Source organism: Triticum aestivum, chromosome 5D (assembly GCF_018294505.1).
Source record: "Triticum aestivum cultivar Chinese Spring chromosome 5D, IWGSC CS RefSeq v2.1, whole genome shotgun sequence".
In the NCBI taxonomy this organism is placed as follows: Eukaryota; Viridiplantae; Streptophyta; class Magnoliopsida; order Poales; family Poaceae; genus Triticum; species Triticum aestivum.
Window position 1 is genome coordinate 547,894,685 of NC_057808.1, and position 14,198 is coordinate 547,908,882.

Here is a 14,198-nt window from a genome sequence, read left to right on the forward strand (position 1 = left end):
ATTTATTAGCACAGCACCACACCAGCGAGTACTTATGCCAACGATGATGACGAAGCAAGCTGACTTCTACTTCCAGAGTACAGTTGGCTGATGCTTTGTACAGCAGTGATGCTTTCTACAGTAGCAACGCACACATACTCGACCTCCTATTCGAATTTCAATCCTTGCACAGAGTTGGCTCCAATAACTTGGACACTCACGAACACAATAGCCTCTACTGATCAATTTTGTGGCCGGCCATAAACACTACGCACGTAGACAAAGTCAATTGGACCGCCACATGTGCCTGTTGTTTGCTTTATTACTAAATTCATGGTATACATGGTACACGCATATATGGATTCATACGTGGATGATTAGACTGTTGACAGAATAGGTTTGTATGTCAAATAGCATTAAGCATAAGAGCATACTTATTCAGATTTGGTCAGAACATACATATACCAGCTAGGCCAATTGCTTTTTTCATGCACCTGTTAGAATGCACTGATGTAGCACTATTCGAAGAGCATCTCCAACAGGCACGCAACGCGCGGCGCGCTAAAACAATTTTTACAGCGCGGAAATAGCGGTGTTTTGCACGCGGCGGGGCGCTGGCTCCAGCGGCTGCTACAAAATATTGCACGCGCGAGCTGCTCCAACAGGCGCTGCAAAAAAGGCGCGCGCGAGCAACCAGAATACATATGAACGATATTTGAAACAACATATAGATAAAACTCAACGATACAAATAGCATAGTTCAACCAAACAACACAAACTAGTCCGATACAAATAAAATAGATAAAAACTACGGTACAACTAAACTAGAAACTACTCCGAGTCGTCCTCACCATCCTTGCTGGTGTCGTCCGATGTATCAAGAAACGCGTCTTCTCACCGAGGATCATTGTCGTCAAAGAACGACGCCAGTCCCCGATCGCACTATGATATCGCCAGTGCCTTCAGCCGACGCATGTCCACCCGTTCCTCGCGCCGCTATGCCCTCCTCTTTGCCCAGAAGGCGTTCTCGTTGGCGACGTCCTGCGGGTAGCGCTGGCGCCACTCCGTCATGGCTTGCTCATCCGCCTCAGCGATGAGGAGGTGGCGCTACCGCCTACGGTGTTCTTGACGGTCGGCGTCGGTTACTAGTTGCGGCGGAGGCGCGAGTTCCTGCGCCTGCTCGCACGTCCACACGTCGTCGAAGTTCATGTGCGAGTATGGCCTCGAGAGGCGCCACGCCGCCGCGTCATACGCGCGGGTGGCCTCATGAGCGCTCTCGAATGTCCCGAGACCGAGACGCGCACCACGGGAGCGGATCTTCGCGTAGAATGCGTCGGAAGGGCGGACGCGGACGCCACAGTAGCCGGAGCTGCTCCGGCGGCACGGCGGCATCTCGGCAGCGGGGGAGAGCGCGTCGGGAGAAGGGCGGCGCGGCGGCAGCGGGGCGCCGGGTGCGAGGAAGAAGAGGGCGGCGGGGGTTGGGGTGGGGGGGGGAGGAAGGGGACAACGGGGCTCGAGTGTGCGGTTGACTGCTGGGGCGCGCACATTTTATAGAGTGCGCCGGATGCCGCGCGCCAAAACTGCCGCTCGCCGGGTCGTTTTTTCGCGCGCGCGATTCTTTGCCGCGCGCCGGAATTTCCCGCGCCCGCTGGAGCGCGTGAAAACGCTCCGCACACGCTAAACCAGTTGTTTCCCACGCGCGAGTTATTTAGCGCCGCTGTTGGAGATGCTCTAAAGGACTATTGAAGTATATTTAGTTTAGGAGATGTTAAATCTATCCCTATTTGTGAATAGTGCTCTCTTTTTTGCTAAGGTTCCGTTTGTGGTTTTTTATGTACCAGTGGCATGGTTCATTAAATTATTGCCACACAATGAAGTGTTTAGGAAACTCGATCCAGTAAAATGGAGTGTTAATTTATCTAAATACGTCCAGTAAGTTCATGATGTAGCTAAACTTACATGGTAATGTCCAATATTTTGCATTGCATATGTTAGATAAGGAGACTCGCATAATATGAAGGAAATTACACCATAAAGTTTGTCATGAAAGTATACTTTATAAGCATAATTTTCCTATATACATTATTCGATGCTAGACATTTTTGTTCAGCTAACTAGAAAAAAAATACATCACCTGAAAAGACTACATAACTCAATAGTTAACCCAATGTTTATTCAACAGAAAAAATAGGCCACCTGTAGAAGTAGACTCGTTACAGAATCTTTCCAACAATCTGACAAGTACTTCATGTATCTAACTCGGCCAAGTAAATTACACACTCATATCTTGGGTTTTAGGTACATTTAAGTCTAAAATCGAGGCAGCGATAGCTAACCCAGTATTTAATCTCTTTTATCAAATTGCGCAGAAGCATTCTATATAGGTTTATCTGCACCATAGCTGATATATTAAAGTGAGTAGCTGGAACTACATCACCTGTAAAGACTCCCTAAACTATAGACATATCCAAAACAAACTGCAGTACTCATTCCCTATAGTATTTAATATGTATATTATATCATAAATGCTTTTTGCTATTTTGGTTGCAGATTTAATCAATTCGTTTGATGTACTTTAGTAATAGCTGAAAGTTTTGGTGTCACCTCTATTGTAAGGGGAGAAAGAACTATAGGTCAAAGGCTCCTCATATCTGATGTTCATATCCCTACACGGCGGTCGCAGAAAATCCAAGAAGACTGCCATGGTTCTATGTAAGTCATGAGATTTCCTTTTTCTAAAATTTATTTCAAGTCAATGATAATAAGTTAAGTAGTCTTACTAGCTGTTCACGCTAGGATGTAGGATGGCAATCTTTGTTGCAGGTTTAGAGGCTTTTTCTGTCGTCTGTAGCCCCTGAATACCCTCTGTTTATCACTATCATTTATATAATGCTTTGCAAGCCCCTCGCCGACGGCGATGTGTAGGTTACCACCACCATGAGCCCCTCTTCCTTTATTCATTTTTGGGTACTTAGTTTCGATTGGTAGCACTTAGTCACGGATTTAGTGTGATGGTTACTTTGGCGCTTGTTGATGTTGGTTACTTCGATGGATCTGAGGAACTTGTTTAATGTGATTGTTGTTATGTTAGCCTGTTAGCTAGCACTTTGTTTTGGTTTGGCACTTATTTACTTTGATGTGAACCATGGCCCTTGACTAAATTCTGTGTTAGCTGATACACTTGTTGTATGAACTACATGGCTTATTCATTGTATATCACCTTTTTTTAGAAATGGAGGAGGACCCCCGGCCTCTGCATCTGGATGATGCATGCAGCCACTTTATTAATTGTTCACGCAAGACCTTACAAAGTAATACAACAGTCAAACTAAAGCCACCGTCTAGGCAATATCTGTTGCTACTTCTATCCAGTTGATGAAGGGATGCTGATAGTCTAGGCCTAATACCAAAACAGACCTCGCAGCCAAACCTACCATTTAAGACCTGATGTCCCAACCAGGACGCCTACCGGGTATGGGGCACCCACCAGTCCGGCGCACTTCTCAACCAGGACACCTGCCGGGTATGAGGCCGCCGCAGCCCACCTGCCACCAATCCATCTTCAGTGCTGTACTGCTGCATCAACCTTGCCCAGTCTAGCTGCCGTCGACGCCACCACGACGCCAGACAGCGCCACCTCCCTGCGCGAGTCCATCTCCGCGCATCAGACGTCGAGTCTTCACGGCGCCATGCCGCCGAGATCCGCCGCCATCAATGTGTAAGCTGAAGCACCGCTCCACCAAAAAGCCTTCCACTGGCCCCTCGGTCCGTGTACACCTCCACGAATGACGCCCCCAAGAGAGAAACGACACCATAGCGCCGCTGTCATCTGATCTACTGATCTAGGGTTTCCCCCGGAGGTAGCATAGAGTGGCCTTGAACTTCTCCACGGCGATGCCTTCAAGAAGGGAACGACGCAGACAACGCCGCCACCGCCGGCCTTGGCAGCTAGCCGAGAGCAGGTTTTGACCCAGACCGGTTCGAAGATCCTCCCTCAAGCATCTCGTGCACGGCGATCTCGGCCGCCGCCACAGGGGCGACTCCGCCGCGGGGAGGTTGCGCCTCCACTGACGCCGCCGTCACGCATGCCATAGGGATCCCGCCGCTCCTTGCTGTCGGGTCTGCGTCGAACGATGCGCCGCCGCCTCCCGGAAGAAATGCCACCACCGCGCGAGGGATAAGGCCCCGCCGCCGCCATCATAGGCTAGGCTTCGCCGGTGAGACCTTAGGCGGCGGCAGGACGGAGGAGGCGAGGGGAGGGGGCCTAGGGCCGGCGGCGTGGTCGGCCCCCGTGCCGCCTAGGGTTGGCGACGCGGGGGTGGGTGACGATTAAATGTTCTAGGGGGCTGAAGGGAAGACAACAAGGGCTACTTAATGGATATAAAATGTCATATTGCAAGGAAAACCTAAAAAAGAAAAACACTTTAGACAATTCCTGAGGTAAGAACTGCCCTTATTGCTCCATCAACCAGCTGGCAATTTGTCAGGGCTAATGATTAAAAGTCATGTTTACCTCTTAAGATAAGAACTACCCGGATTTGCAATTCTTCGATGAAGCTCTGCTCCTATGGTTGATTCTTTTGATCATCGCAATTTATAGGAATGCCCACTACATCATGTTCAGAAGGTTGCATAAAAGTTCAACTGCGTAAAGATCTAATATCCACCCTCCTTCACATTATTTTCTGCTGTGATCGATGCGCTTTGGTGTAGATGATGGTATGCTCCCTTTTTTTAATTGATTTCTTATATGCCATCAAGACTTGTTTCACTCATATTTCCACATTGTTTAGACCATACTTCATTCTGTAGCGATAGAAGATCATTTATTATACTAATGTACTAGCATATGAGCCATCCTTAGCTGACTCATTTTCCCAAATACTTGCCGGTGGCCACTTTCACATTATCTCTGCTATGTTTAATTAATTACAAATTGTGTGAATAGCTGATTTTAGCATGAACATGCAGTATGCAAAATCTGAATTTTCCATCATATTCCATGGTCAGGGTTCTGTACTAGACAACAGGAAATATGAGGGACATATATTTTTGTTTTCAAGGATATAAATCACACCTGTTGTGTGCATATCTGGTGAGGCAAATTTCTGGGAGGAGAAACATGGAGAAACAAATTTCCAGGTATGTTCTGTCGTTTGGTGCAATTATACCTTGTTTTGGTTCACATTTTCTTTACAGGTTGCTGGTGTATGGTCGAGTTTATGAAATTGCCATAGTACCATCACACTATGTTAAATAATTTATGATTGACTACTACTGTTTACTTGATGTTTGGTTCAGAAAATAGGATCCAGCTTTAGTTAAGTTAACCATCAATTTGTTTCAGGCTTAATCTCTATTCTTTCCCACAACGATTGTGCACGCTTCAGGTTATGGGATCATACTCTTGCAGGTCAACGAGCTCACTACCGGCCGTGCACGCCTCGAGGTTACCGTCTGAAAGATCTTTTCCTCCGCATGTTCAGATTATTGGTAACAATGCCTAAACTCTGAGCTTCTCTAGCTGTTGATATTAGGAGGCAACATAAACTTGCTTCAGTTTGAAATCTGTTTGTTTTTTCTCTGTATTTGGTGTAATATAGTGTGTGAACTTAACTTGGAGATACCAACAATTTTATTTCACATCTATATAAACATGTGAGATTGTTTTCGGATTTTTTACCCTTCCACGGACACTGCGCAAGCGTGAGCTACATGCACTGGGCTGCCCAAACAATTTTCTTTTTTGAAAAGCCTGGTTTAAAGGAGTCCAAGATCCATTTGGAGTTTTTTGTGAGTATTGCTATAAAATGTGATGTATATTCTCATTTTTCCAAGTGAACACCGTCCTCAAACCCGTTACTGTCCAATGGAGTTCCCATTCAGAACCAACAAGGAAACAGCATTGTTCTCTCTCAGCCTTAACGAGAAACCTCAACAAAGTCTGAAACGAGTCGCTCAGCTGTATAAACGAAAAAATAGTGAAGATTGCAATAATCATGAGCCTATCTCGATCCTGAGAGTTCAGCTTGAATTAAGGCAATTAGTTCATTTTCCATGATGGGTCAAACTAACCTACTTGCACGACAAGTACAATTAACTGTCCCCCCTTGTTTTCATGAACAGTATATACCACTTAATATTTCAAACTATAAAATGACGTCCTTAATTAGGCCCTTTTATTTGCAGAGAATTTATCAGGTGCAGCTTGCTACAGGAGAGTTGTTCCAAAGGAAGCAGTACAGTTCAGAGAAGAGAGCGATTCGTCAGTGATGATTGTCCCACCAATGTTCAGGTGCTGCAGAGAAAGAGCCCTTGAAACCTGCAGGACTTTGTAAAGCCCCGTACAACAAGAGCCTGGATTGGTCTAAATGGTATATATCCTGGTTTGATGAACATGTTGTAGCAAAGAACCACGCAGGCAGTAACTGTAAGTTAACAAAAGAAGGGTTTCTGTCAAAAGGTATGTGGACTTTAGGAGGAAATTTACACATTCTAACTGCTGAGCAAGCTATATTTTTGCATTATGGCTACTTCTCTTTCATAAAGGAAGGCCACTTTATTCATGCTTGATATGCATTATAAAAAACGGCACCGGACCCATGAGCCTTAATGGCATTGTTGATAAATGGTGACATGTATTGATGCTGATGTGTGCACACAAGCTGACCCAAAAAAAGCAGAAAAGGGGCGTACACAACCTGGCACCGCCCATCACACCCCTCAGGTGGTGCCACATGCTTGGCCGAGTCACAATTGATGTATGTATTCCTCCTGACTTGCCCTTGCTTTCTGAAATCTGATTATTACATCAAACCTGAACCTGAGTTTGAATTATGATGATCACATGCTACTATAACCAGACAATGCAAATATCTTTCTCAAAGAAAAAAAACTATTTTTATTTTTCTTTTATTCGCGATATGATCTTTTTCACATGCAAGCATTGGTATAGCCGACTAGGTTTGTCCCATATTTATTGCAGATAACCAAGATTTATTCTACCTTGTGCCACCACTTGTGATGCTGGAGACAACCGGATGCAATGTCAGATCTAATGTATTTTGGACGTGTCCCTTTAATACGAGCATATTAATAGAGAAGCAGTGATATTTGCCGGTGCCAATTGATGATGAAATTTGATCGCCGTACTAATTTTAAACTTTGCGCTGATTGGCTAGCTTATTCATATGAATTTTTTTTGCGCATGCTAGGAGGACGCTTGAGAGCCTGGGTGCCCGATCTCGCCAAGGTGGTGAGATGGAGGCCTACTTCCTGTTTTGGTGGTTGATGCAGTTCCAGGGCCTAAAAGAGCACACTCGTCCTCGCAAAGCTAGTCACAGAGTGTGGCGGCGTTTAATCGCCAATGTCTCTTTTATTTTGAAATATGTGCTTAAGTTAGATCGAGAAAGCTTTTCATCCAGGGTTGATGCTGTTAGTCTGCGATAATGCCAAGGGCTGGGACTTCCTGCATCTGCATGATTATGTGTCATTTGTGCTATAAGCAAGCCTGGCTTGCTTTACTTTTGAACCAGCTACATTATATGGAATAACACCAAGGCAGCTCTATTGTTGGTTGCTACTCTCCCTTGTTAAATATCATCCCAGTGATGTGATTTCACTTTGTTCCTCACATGAACAAGCCCTCATCACTTGCATGGACATGTGCTACCCAGCCTGCAAAAGCCAGGTGAAAAGGACGCATGTCAACCTGGCTCCGCTCTCAACTTCCTCTGAGGAGGCGCCACAAGGTGGCGACCCAACCGCTAGTACACATATACCTGGCAGGAAATCAAGGTAGGGCGGGCGCCCACCCTCGCCCTACCAAGAGCTCCGCCTGTGCGCGTGAGCCCCGTCCCAGGAACCTCCATCACGGGCCTCACGCGGTTGGAGGAGCTCTTTCTCTGACTCCAACTCTTTTGCCGATGTCCTCCCAACCGAGGTCGTCTCGTTGGCCTGCCGAAGTTCTCTCTCACATCCAACAAGCTTGCAGCCTAGCTGAGCTCCCAATTGTGTGAGCTCAAAAACCTAACCTTGTTGGACATGTCCGCCAACCGCTTCTCCGGCCGCCTCCTTGACGTTTTTGACGACCTCATGTTGCTGGAGCATTTGGCCATACCATCCAACGGCTTCTCCTTATCGTTGACGCCGTCCCTATCATCATTGTCATCTCTCCCATGAACTCAATCTCTGCAACAACTCCTTGGTTGGTCCGATTGCTCATGCCAATTTCTCCAGGATGCCGCTTCTCGCCTCGGTTGACTTCTCCGCAAACTACCTCATTGGGTCTCTCCCATTTACCCTCATGGATTGTGGCATGCTAAAAAATTGCCCAGCCTTGCAAACAACAGTTTGATCGGCACCATACTGTCGCGGATTGGTGAGTTTGACCACGTTCAGTATTTTCTGAAATTTTCATTGGGAGGGGGATTCCCACTTGAATGTATTTGAAGATCACGTTATCACGAGGAAAGATGATCATGCCAAACCCTGATATGATGTTTTTGTTCCGGCTTACGAAGTTGATTAATCCAGAGCGTAAAGCCGTCTTGATATTAGCTATCACAACAGCGGAGGTTAGCACCTCATTTTGAAATATTTTGGTATTCTCGGCTTCTCAATTTTTCTACAAGATAGTGAGAATAACAAAGGACTTGAGTGACCGTGGCAGATAAGGGATTGTTGAAGAGACGAGTGGATATCTCAAATGTAAGGCATGGGTCTAGGGGAACTCTTGGTTACCTTCAGGATAACTTTTTATTTTGCGGGTGACCTTCATAATCCGGCGTCAATCTAAACTTTGACTCAGACTCCCGCTCGAATGCAGTAACACTGAGGCCAGGTAGACAGACAAGTCGCCCCCTTGATAAGCCTAAACGTGCACAAGGACGTGGAGGGAAGTGCTGGAAGGATTGAATTGATATCGCCGAAGGGGGTAAGCCCTAATCGCGAGGGTAGTTTATTTATAGCTAGGGTAGTTTTTGCTTCTTCTTTTTTGAGAGAAGAAGGGCCTGTTCTGAAGTCATCCAGCTCCAGGCTTCACAAACTTCACAAATGAAATTGCGTCGAAAGTATGGGCTCTGAGAAGCTTACTTCTCGAAGCTAGGCCCGATGGTAGAGCAAAAACGTGGAGCAGCATTCGCCCAGCTCCACCGAAACTGAAAGCTGGAGTTTGCCCAAATTACGCTGGTATGCCACTGCCAAACTTACCGATTCGTTCCCCTCCCCAGAAAACCTATGGAGCGACATCTCCTCTGTTCATTCCGCTCGATCGAGTCGCTAACCCTACCGCCGCCGCGTGCGCCACCGCTTCTTCCCAGCGATATATCAAGCCGTTTGAGGCCAATCCCGACCGGTTCCCGTCAACACAGCCCGAAGGGGGTAACCCCAAGACCACGACCTAAGCACCGACGCCATTGACGCCGTGCTCAATTCACAGGAGTCCGCCTCACCTCTAGCCTCGACATGGGCTGCCTCCTGTCCGCCCAACACGCCCGAACAGGCCACAGCCCGCCCATCTGGGCTGCGGCGCTGAGAGAAGCTGGAGTCTGAGCCGAACATGATTGGAATCACTAGTTGGAGAAAGAAGCCACGATGAGAAGCTGGTTTTCTGGATTTTTGAGAAGCTGGAGAGCCTCAACACGCCCAAAGGGTAGTTTTTGCTGTGGTTACCGGGAGATGTTTTTTTCGAGGGGTACTCAGAGATGGTTGTGCGATCCAGAATTTTAAATGAAAAATAGCCAGATGGGCCGATTTGCCCCGTAGGCCTTCGTAATAAAAAGAAACAAATGCAAAGGGCCCTTAGCACTATCCGGGCCCAGCAGCGAGCTTTTTTTTTCGGCCGAGCTCTAGGCCCAGAAAATCTGCAGCTCCTATATAGCAGGTAGGTCGCTGCGAAGCGACGTAGCGCATACCCCCTTGCGCGCAACTGTTTCAATGGGACGGCCCATTTCGGGGTTTCACCCCCAACCGGTTTTGGGAAGGTTCTAGGACCTTCCCTGAATCGGGGTTTTCTGGTTTTCTTTCATTTTTTTCTTTCCTTTCCTTTTTCTTTTTTTGTTCCTTTTTTGTTATTCTTTTGTGTTTATCTGTTTTCTTCTTTATTCCTGTTTTTTCTATTTTGCGAAAATCTTTTAATGTTCTGTTTTTATTTTTATTCTCCTTTCCTATTTCTTCTTTTTCGGCCATGTTTCAAATTTGTGAACAATTTTTCTCAAATTGTGAACATTTTTAGAAAGTGGAACATTTTTCAAATTGCCGAACATTTTTTACGAATCTGCGAACTTTGTTTTTTGAAGACGGACAGTTTCAGAAATTCGTGAGCATTTTTGGAAAAAGTGAACATCGTTTCAAAATCATGAACATTTTCTTGAAATCATGAACATTTATTTTGAAATCCTAGATATTTTTTTAATTCGTGAAATTTTTCATATTCACGAACATTCTAGAAATTGTGTACATTTTCTGGAAGACGTGAATATTTTTCGAAATTTTCTGAATTTGGTGATTTTTTTTAAATTTTGGGAACATTTTTTAAATATTGTGAAAATTTTCCTAGAAATTCATGAACATTTTTTAAATTGTAAAAAAACTGAATAGCGAACATTATTTTTGAAATTGTGATTTTTTTTGAATCCATGAGCATTATCATTTACTAAACATTTTTCAAATCACGAACAATTCAACATTTTTGCATCTTTTTCTGAAATCCCAAGTTATTTTTAAGAAGTAAAGAAGCTGAAAACAGAAAAAAAAAAGACAAGGGGCTCCCCGCCCCGCACATGGGTCGGCCCATAAGAGCGCGCGGGGCAGCGGGGTTGCCAGCGCGTACGGCGCCACATAGGAGCCCTCCAGAAAATCCCCAATTCCCCCGTCCGATTCGCTGCTCGTCCGCGCTCTCGCCGCCGGGATCTCCTCCCGCGCGCCGGCAGCCTCGCGGTGTTACCCTCATCGTGGCCCAGCGGCCCAGGAAGCCCGCCTCGACGCCGGCGATGGCCGCCGCGCAGGAGCCGAGAAGCGGGCTCTTCAGCGCCGGCGACTTCCGCACGTACAACCCCAAGGTGAAGCCCTGCTCCCGTGCCTTACTTCTTTCCACCGCGCCGCTGAGTCACACCCGAGCTGCTATGCGAGCCACCGTGTTGCACGCCGCGCGAGGCCCTCGCACATTGCTTACTTTATTACTGTAGATGGAACTGTAGATTAGCCGTCAGATTGATACTAATCAACAGCCGTAGTTGCGTTTCCATCTTGAAATCCTAATTCCAGAGTATATTGTACTAGTAGTAAGTTGTAGATATAGATTATCGTTCATGTCGAATGTGTGGCTATTTTCTGCTTGGGATTTCTGAATTCAGTTATGCGGCAGCTAAATATTGGATCCTTGATTTATGTTGCAACAACTGAACGGCGAAGATAGGCTCAGCATGCTGACGGATGATATTTTACTGTCCATCTTGGGGAGAGTGAGTTCACGTACGGCTGCAAGGACAAGTGTGCTCTCAACACGGTGGAAGCATCTGCCTTGGTTGCTGCCTGAGCTCAGCATCGATGTGAAGGATTTCCTGTCCGCTCCGTGCGCTGACCCTATTGAGGAAAATGATATGGAACAAGCTATGAAGTCTTTGGCCAAAGCAACCAGGAGTTTGTTGGATAAACAACGGAGAGAATCCACTATCTCAAGTTTGCACCTTAAGCTCTATCTGTTCAACGCTTTCCTTTGTGAAGTTGGCCCACTGATAGGTGATGCAATCGACAGTGGTTTGTTGAAAGATTTGGATCTCAGTGTTCTTGATGAGACAGAGCCTCTTGACCATAGTGAGGAAGAGATGCAACAGCGAGCTCAAGACATAGATGCTTTTTTCACTGCCTACCCCAGTGTGCTCCACTGCCTCACAAAGCTCTCTCTAAAAAATGTAGGCTTTGACAAATTGGACATGCACCATGTTCTGTTTGACTGCTGCAAGCAACTGAAGCATCTAAGCCTTCATCATTGTGATACTGGTTCCTACTCTCTCTTCAAGATTGATGCACCAGACTCAAAACTCTGTGTTCTAGAAATCGGGATGTGTCGCTTTCTGAGAATCGACCTTGTCTGCCTCCCTAAATTGGAGAAGTTGGTTTGCGATACTTGGGTATCTCGGTGTGCCCCGTTGACCTTTGGTTTCGTCCCATCTCTAGGGGAATTAGAACTCTCGTGTGGTTCAGATTGTGAGCAACACGGATTTAAGTTAAGTGAGCTTCTACATGGAGTAACAGGCATACATACTCTCACATTGGAGTTCCAAGGAGAAACCGTAAGTCCGTAAGTACTACTTTGTTTTCGCTAAATGGTACTCCCTCCGTCCCAAAATAAGTGTCTCAACGTTAGAAAAACTTTGTACTAAAGTTAGTACAAAGTTGAGACACTTATTTTGGGACGGAAGGAGTAGTTTATTTGGTATTCGCCATGTCGTCACATATAAGAAAGTTATATCATGGGTGTGTTTATGTGAACATATATATATCTGTAAATTCTTTGATGATCTCATATATGTGCTTGCAAACTATCAATTCTTATTTTGTTAGTTTATTTAATGTTGTGCAGCTTTGGTTGCAACCTGAAATGGAGGAACTCCGCACCGCATTCAGCAAGCTAAGGAAGCTGTTCGTATGTGGTATATTTGTTGAATTTGACATTTTATGGACGACAGCCTTTCTTGTGGCAGCACCATCTATTGAAATGTTGCATATTGAGGTGATGTCTTTGTCCATATTTCTTTTCTCGTCCACATTTGGAGCTTTAGTGTTTCACGAATTTTAGCGGAACGTTGTTTAAAACTTGGTTCCAATGACATATCTAATGAATCAGTCACACACATACAGGTGTGGGGACATACATGCGATGTGGGCGAGGCCAGACCCGCTTCCTACCATGACAGAAGGAATCCTCGGTGGGAAATGCACTTGGACAGCAGCTCCGAGAACAGGCTTCTGAAAGAGCTAGAATTCGCTGGATTTAAATCACTTGAACAGCAGTTTACATTTATAAGATACATGTTGGAACGATCTCCCAACTTGCAGAAGATAGTTCTGAGAGATGAGGAACAGTGTGATGACTGTGACGCCCTTAAGGTACCTCGTCCTTCGAGATTTCCGAGGAAGGAAGATGAGCAAGAGATGGTGGTTAAGCGGATTAGAGATGGCATGTTCTCGCCAGAGATAATTTTTTACGAGTAAGAAGAGACATGACATATCTCATTCCAAACAATTTTTGATACTTATAATTACCAGGGATTGGGATGTTCTGTGTAGGCACATGACCTATCTTACAACCAGCACTATGAACAATCTGCAAGTAACACTCTCTTCACTGGAGATAACAAACGAAGCAAGAAGATGATATCTTTTGGTTACACGTGGTGCAGTGGTTACTCCATGCAGCTCATCCATGGATTTCATCCAGACCATGCATTGAGAGAGTCGGTATTCATAATTCTCGGGTGTGCTGTCTCTGCACCGAGCAAACTTGTCTTCTTTCTGACTCAAGTCATCGTCTTTGTGTCTCGCACCGTCTTCTTTCTGAAAATTTCAAGAACGATAGACAGATCTTGAGACAAATCAGAGGCCTTTACAACACGAAAATAACTGGGAAATAATTCCATGAACGATAGACCGATCTGGAGACGAATCAAACTAAAGAGCACAAGCTTACATAAGGACAGGGATGTCTGATTTGGGCCCAGGACGTGAGTTGTGGAGTGAGGTACCGATGGGTGTGGCCATGTCTCGCCTGCTGCCGCCTCTGGTTTTTCATCTTGGCCACCTCGCCTTCTGCCACGTCTCCACCTCCTCCTAAACAGACACTGTGAAGACAGCGCTCCGCACCGTCAATGCCTGCAGCAAGCAGCCTGACACCCTGCCGAGGGAACGCGCCGTCGCTGCCAGGAACCTATCTGATGCTAGTCCACAAAGACTACACCGACAACCACCTTGCCACACAGGAGAACAGAGCACGGCCGCCCACCCAGGTTTTTTTTCCTCTACGGACGCATGCCCACCAAAGTGGTAGAAACCAATGGGACACCTACGATAAGTCAGGACATGCAGGAGGAACCACGGCGGCTTATTGTGAGCTCGGCATTCCTAGAGAGGTGCCGAGGTTAGTAAATGACACACCAATTTTAGGCCGTCAGAAAATCAATGCCTTGAGCGGAACCAGTGCTCAAATTCTAGGGATATAG

General features: G+C 46.0%; 1 protein-coding gene and 1 pseudogene across 2 annotated transcripts; both read left to right on the forward strand.

The window, feature by feature from the left end:
* Positions 1-3,062: 3,062 nt before the first annotated feature.
* On the forward strand, positions 3,063-8,560 carry LOC123121183 (phytosulfokine receptor 1-like; annotated as a pseudogene).
* Positions 8,561-10,792: 2,232 nt separating this feature from the next.
* LOC123126136 (uncharacterized) lies at positions 10,793-14,130 on the forward strand. Of its 2 annotated transcripts, XM_044546528.1 has the most exons (5): positions 10,793-11,039; positions 11,396-12,272; positions 12,563-12,712; positions 12,841-13,190; positions 13,270-14,130. In XM_044546528.1, exons 2-5 carry the CDS (start codon positions 11,403-11,405, stop codon positions 13,355-13,357), a joined length of 1,458 nt encoding a protein of 485 aa, XP_044402463.1. In that variant the 5' UTR covers positions 10,793-11,039; positions 11,396-11,402; the 3' UTR covers positions 13,358-14,130. The 2 variants fall into 2 exon arrangements, with proteins under 2 accessions (XP_044402463.1, XP_044402464.1); XM_044546529.1 differs by lacking the exon at positions 11,396-12,272 and having other exon boundaries at positions 10,794-11,039; positions 13,270-14,118.
* The last annotated feature ends 68 nt before the right edge of the window (positions 14,131-14,198 follow it).